Below are 6952 nucleotides of genomic sequence, written 5' to 3'. Positions count from 1 at the left end.
AGCTTTTCAAACCCTATTATGCGTGTATTAAATAATTGAATAAAGTATCACTTCGAAACATCTTCGTAAAACCTATTATTACGCAAGTTTTGAAGTTCACCGAAGCATCAAGTGGTAATGAAATCTTCACTTAAATGAACCACTCCTTCATTATAACCTTATTTTCTTAGTTCATGTGTGCAATACAAATAGAAAATGTATATTAAGTTGTAATAAATACTAAGCTATTAAAGTGAATTGTAGATAGTTATTACGTAAATGCGTAGGACGCGAGCACGCATATTTCACGTGGTCGTAAAAACGTTCATCCGATGGTCGTTTCTCTCAAAAGAAAAAATAAGAGAGAAGTTCTAGCAGCGTAAAGAAATATCTCAGGTATTTTTAGAAACGTCAAATGCAGGTGCGTCATCATTATCTAAGAACGTCAAATCGGTTAGCAGGAGCAGACAAGGAGAGGAGTAAAGTGCACTCCTAAACGAATACTCAGTGAATTGTTACATATAATTCATATATGCGAAGATCCGATTTTATTGCAAGTTATGACATTTAATGTTAGACGCGTAGATATTATCGTTGAGCATTTAAAGGATTTTTTGATGCAATCATTATGCAAGAACTATGAAATATATTGTATGTATGCAGTGCAGTATGTAGCATTTCATCCATAACATATATGTGGATGATGTTATTTAAAGTCATGATAGACTCAATAATATTTCATGAATATTCAAGCATAAGAAACAAGATGGAAAATTTAATAATTAGGAATGATGTGAATCAGTATTGCGCGATATGTAATCGTATCTATCATAAAGGTACATTTTTTAGTGACTAAACTAGCCATATCTATCCAAAATTGACGATTTAAATGGTGACTAACCCAGTCAAAAAGAGGGAAGCCTGACAAGCTATATTTTAGAATTGTTGCCTGTGACTAATGAAGCAATTTGTTGAGCAGATAGTTAAAACAGAGTGTTGCTGGTATACAAAGATCGGCAACATTGCATTGTGAGTATGACGTAAAATATAAAAGATGAGAATATATATTATGAAATAAAATATATTGTGTTTTTAACTTTTGTAGATTTTTCTTTTATAAAAATACTGATTTGAAGACCACTAACAAGCAAAAAATGACGCTTGACGTTGTTCACCAGCTGTCCAAACTTGAACCACTTCCAGATTTGTCTGATATTTTGTCAGATGGTTCAGACTATCTCGACTTCATACTGGACGAAGAAGAATGCCGGGAATCACCGCCAATATTTGCGACAGATAAAAATGACGAACTCCCGCAAATTCCGGAAAGTTTCGTGGCAGAACTTCTATCGCCGCTTTCAGATGATAGCAATACATTTACGAACAAGTCCGACAGATTCGATATTTTGGAAGAGATTACAACTGCAAATTCTCCAGAATTGCCAATTGATGATGCAATGACTGCAAGTCCCTTGTTTACTCTGAGGCCTAAGTATGAATTACCATGTGTTCAACACCAGTCATTTTTACAAGTGCCGCCCACACGCATGGAACAATGTGTCCCAAATAACATGGTTCAAGGAGTATATCACTTCACTAATGGTGATCTAACTCCACCAATTTCACCAACTGAGGGATCGAACCCACCATATGAATATTGCTCTTCATTACCCAACCACGTACAGGTAAATGAAATGTTCAACTCTACTTTCAATAGACAAAATGTTGCGTACAACCGTACTCCGAGTGACGTTCCGTCGTTTACAGTCGGTGCTACGTCAAATGGCAACACATGCACCCCAAACATGCCAATGAATTCCGTGACGTCAAATATGTCATCCAGTTTTACAAAGTGTGCTTCCGTAACCACAAATTTTACTTCCGGATTTCAAAATCAATTTTCACATACGCATTGTGACGTTCAACAACAACATCAACATTATTATGAAAGTCATCAGTTCAACAACTATCAACACAATGGAATGATTTTTGATCCACAACATGCAGATGTGTTCACACAAAAGGTAAAATTATAAAACAAGTAATGACTGATTTTTTTAAAATAGTATTATATTTGCATTTCTCCGAATACCATTAAACGATGGACATATCTCAACAGGACTTTAATTTAAAACTTGTTTTTGGGATATACACTTTCCATTTAATATATTCAAAGAAGACTTTCTGTGAAACATTCGGGGGTAGTCGTATCATAAATTGTATTCGCGTGGACACAGTAGCAAGGCGTCACATGTAATTATAGATTGCATCTACTAAGCGACAGTAAAATCTCTAAATACCGCTTTAAATGGCTCATTACATCCTGTGTGTATTGTTCTTGTAGATATTATGACGTCGGTAAATATTCTTTTTGTCTCGAATGAAACTATCTGTGACGACACAACTAGTAATTAAAGGCGACAAACAAATCAAATAAAAATTTTACGAATCTGATTATAATACCTGCTTATTCATTTGTGACAGAATAACGACTCTGTCGCGCGCCAGAATAACGTGAACCTGACGAAATGCATGTGACAGACAGACAACAATTTTACCTGTCTCGTAATTTCGAAGAAAATGAAATCCCTATTTATCAAATTCCGATGACAATTGAATTAAATTAGCTGTCTAAAATAGGATTTGCTGTTGTTGAAAATCTTGCGAAGTTCAATATTGCAACAAAGTTTAATGTTTGAACGATATAAATTTACCATTCAATTGTTTATTTTATGTATTTCAGGTTCCATTTCAAACGCAATATTATAACCAGCAAAATGGTTTTCAAAATTTCCCTCCATATCTAAAATCCACAAAACCTGCTGCCAAAAAGCCACGAAGAACTGGAACAAGACGAAAGAAGGCTACAATTCATGTTTGTGAACACGGGGGATGCGGCAAAACTTATAATAAAAGTTCACACTTGAAGGCTCATATGAGAACACATACAGGTGAATAAAATGAATTTATATTTCTAATATTCGCATTTACATTAGCAGAGGAGAAAACGGAAACAAATGGCAAAAGATTTTTTTAACTGCAAAAATAAAAAAAATTTTGACGTTAACTCAACGTGTCAGAAGCATGTCGTGCTAAGTAAAAGCTACGATGGCACATATGCGATACGCTTATGTGATTATGTTAGATCTTTATTACCATTGATAGTAATTGTTGCGCACTTTGACGTTCTTTGGTTCGTCAATAAAATGTTTATCAAAACTAAGGATGTTTAGCACACCGAAATGCCAGCTTATCTGTTTATATATATATATATATAATTCAGACGTCCATCGATAAATTTTCGATGTTTACAACGATACAGGCATTCATATTATTGATTGAAGCTTTAAGGTTGATTTAGGTTGTAAAATCGAATCAGATATGTGAATTGCTCAAGCAGAGTTGATAATGAGATATGCGCACTAAAGTCTCTAGACAACACGCATGTCAAAATATAAAAAGTGAAGTAAAAGTCACTAAACTATACGATTTATTAGGCAAACCGTATCCGTAACATTGATTACCTTGATTAACACGCCGTTCTTGCTTACCGTTAATGCTTAAAATAGAAATACGGGGTCAAAAGCAATATAATTTTAAAAAGTAATCCTATGTACAGAAGCGTGTTTCTGATATTTACATAATAGTTTATAAAAAAAATATAAAAGTAGAAGCTACTCAAATTTAGGATACATATACTTCACTCACAGAACAGATGATAAACCCCAATGTATTTTTCAAAATAAATAAATTTATAGAATAAGCAACGCCCAGTATTGTTCAAAGATTAATGAAAAAAATATACTAATAATTAATATTTTATTTTGCTAAGTATACGAATATTGAATCATAATCACATAATCTATATTTAATCTCTACATATTTATCGGAAACCTTTGCGATAAATACGATAAGATATATACATTTTTTTTAAATTTCACATGGCATTTTTTAGTAACTCAACATTTGAAATGATTTTAATAATTTTTTACTTTATTTTGCAGGTGAAAAACCTTACCAATGTACGTGGGTTGGATGCGGTTGGAGATTTGCTCGTTCAGACGAACTCACACGTCATTTTCGAAAGCACACAGGACATCGTCCTTTCAAATGTACTCTTTGTGAAAGAGCTTTCAGTAGATCAGATCATTTGTCTCTTCATATGAAACGCCATACATGACAGAAATCAAATTGTATTTGAATGTGACGTCATCGATAAACTGATGACGTAAGATAAAAGAAATCAAATCGCTCCGAGGATCGTGGAGAAACTGAGATTCAAACTGAACGATTGTGTCAACCAACTAAGCCAAGAAGATTTATTCGAATTATACAATCATATATTTGTGCCAATTTTGGATTTAAATGCTATATGAACATTTTTTAAATTGTCATGCTTTTTTAGTTGCAGTTTTTTATTTTTATTTTTGGTAAAGTACAACATTGTATAACACAGTTCCGTCACGACACCTGAAAAATGGTGTCATTTTAAGTTTCTTTAGAATACTTTTTATATTTTTCTCAACAGTTTTTCATGCGAAAAATTGAATTAAACTTGTTTTTATCAACTATTTGCATAATACAAATATCGTTATCACTGGTGACCGAACAATGAAGCATTATTCTCTTTAATTTTTCACTGTGACACTAATCTATTTTTAAAAGAATGTGTTATCCTTTTCGAACAAAAAATATCAAAAGAAATAAAATATGGCCAAAAGAAAAATGATGTTGTTAAATTACAACACGATAAAAAGGGGGATTGTCAATCATATACAGATAGACTACGAGACTGAGGGCGTTATGAATGGGTACTCCCGTAGTGTGTGTACCATGTTTTGGTTAGGCCATAATTTTATTACGAGTTTCCTTATTTTAGTTATATTACGAGTCCGGGGACTGTCTCTGTTAGCTAAGTGAATATACCCCCTGTTCATAAGTTTCAATTCCTTTACACAACTTGATGTAAAGTAGGCGAACAAAATTGGTCACTTCCATATTGGTACACACACTTCTGGAGCGCCTTAGAATGATGTTTTTCCAATATACGCAGTATCAACGTCAGAAAACAGACAATGTACTTCTTGATGAGAGCAATTAAAAGCAAAACGATAGTATATTTATAATGAAGTGTCGCCAAAACAAATGAACTTAAATGAATTCATCTTCTCATGAGTTCATGCTTTCACTAATTTCAAGTAAGTAAGTAGATGTTTACACCAACTACAAAACATGAATAGTATCGGAGAATGGTCCTCGTTTCACGATGATAAATCTTGCCCAATCCGGGCCAATCGCAATCCTATATGTCTAGGAACACACTTCTATTCTACGTGTTAGAAGCAAATTCTAAACTTCAACCTGATATTGTTGTAACAACAAATTAATACAGTTTGTTGGCAATGTTTCACCAATCGGCCACTTGTAGTCAGCTTGTATAACACGATGTCCCCGCTGTTTGAAAATGACACACTATCGAATCGAAGTTATCAAAAGTGAGTAACTTCGAGTTGAATCTTAATAACACATGGGATGAAAAAAATGCTGTACGTAGTAAGAATTTACAAATAATGCAAGATTGTAAAAATAAAAAACAACTTGATCTGGTTTTCTAGAGTACGTTACTCTAATTTAAATGCCAATTGTATACTTCTTTGTTACAAATTTTATAGGGAAGACAAAAATATAAATTCCATGTGTGAAAGAAAAGACGGTGTAATTCAACATATAAAAATTTATTAAACGCCAATAAGTTAATGCGCCAGAACTAAAATAAAAAATCATACAAGCTAAGTTACTATTTATTTACAAATTTATAGTCAGGATATAACGTGAAGTAGATAAGATATTTAAGTAAGCTCAGTATCAACTTCTGAGAATTTGTCAGTTTGTTTAAAATTTCTCTGTTACGATATTTTCATTGTTTATATCATTACTGAAACGGCATTGCGGCAGTAAAATGTAAATAAACTTTCATCCATCGGTAAACCGTAATTAATGTTTACACGAAAGCTTCACATTTTGCACCATACTTGTTGAATTGACTATCTGTTGAAAGTGTTGTTAATACTTAAACAACCTATGCTAAACCTTAATTTTGCGTTTGTTTATATTTATTGTTCAGAACTGCTTTGAACATAAACTAAATCAACGCACAGCTTATCTCAAAGTTTTTCCTTACAACATCGTATCGTAGGCGCTTACCACAATGTCATCCATTAGATGATACTTTGGATTCCGGTTATAATTCAGTTCACAAGAAGGCTTCAAATATTATTCTGAACCACTAACAAACTTTAAGGACTTGTAAAAGTCACTCAATTTTTAAATCATTTCGTTTAGAATTTCGATAAACTGGCAACTAATCAGCAGAATTGAATCACGATATGATCAAACGTATAAAATGCAACATTTTAATAACGATCAACTTCAGTATTTATAAAATGTATTGTGCACATCATTACTATATAACGTTTACAATGTTGATTCTCAACATACCAACCGTTATTGAAATTAACCAATAGCAATTAAACATGTGTATTATGACCTAAATAAGCCTCAGTTTTATGTATAGTACATGTTTTATGTTGTTGTTGTTCTACTTGTTGTTGTTAGTATATTTCTTCTACGTCTTGTTGTGAAAAAATCGCTTTTCTTTTAATTATTGGACCAAGTACTTTATTAAGATTGTAATCACTGCAACTTATGTATAATAATGTAAAATTTTCTAACGTTACGAGTAAAGACACCAATTTTTAACGTAAAATATTGTAGCAGTCAATTGTTTATTTTTGTTATTAAAGATTGTCATTTACCCGATCAAATGATGCAACTCTTCTTCCAGATAAGTCGGTAGCATAAACATCAGTAAATTCTTATGGCATTATCATTATTGAATTTTTTTGATGGTAAAAAAATCTTAGAATAAAAATGTTTTATCTATCTAAGGATAAACAAAAGAATCGAAACTGCG

At 32.5% G+C, this 6952-nt stretch overlaps 1 protein-coding gene across 1 annotated transcript; it reads left to right on the top strand.

Annotated features, from left to right (window-relative positions):
• Positions 1–468: 468 nt before the first annotated feature.
• Positions 469–4697, top strand: LOC120347330 (uncharacterized). Its single transcript, XM_039417251.2, has 3 exons — positions 469–2003; positions 2723–2930; positions 3984–4697. The coding sequence occupies exons 1-3, from the start codon at positions 1134–1136 to the stop codon at positions 4157–4159; spliced, it is 1254 nt and encodes a 417-aa protein (XP_039273185.2). The 5' UTR covers positions 469–1133; the 3' UTR covers positions 4160–4697.
• The last annotated feature ends 2255 nt before the right edge of the window (positions 4698–6952 follow it).

The sequence above is a fragment of the Styela clava genome, chromosome 11 (genome assembly GCF_964204865.1).
Source record: "Styela clava chromosome 11, kaStyClav1.hap1.2, whole genome shotgun sequence".
NCBI classification, from domain to species: domain Eukaryota; kingdom Metazoa; phylum Chordata; class Ascidiacea; order Stolidobranchia; family Styelidae; genus Styela; species Styela clava.
This window is presented reverse-complemented; position numbering and strand designations above follow the sequence as displayed.

Coding starts and splice junctions, on each gene's coding strand:
- LOC120347330 (XM_039417251.2), top strand. CDS start 1,134: ATGACGCTTGACGTTGTTCACCAGCTGTCCAAACTTGAACCACTTCCA. Junction 2,004..2,722: donor CAGATGTGTTCACACAAAAG/GTAAAATTATAA, acceptor TATGTATTTCAG/GTTCCATTTCAAACGCAATA. Junction 2,931..3,983: donor TCATATGAGAACACATACAG/GTGAATAAAATG, acceptor TTTATTTTGCAG/GTGAAAAACCTTACCAATGT.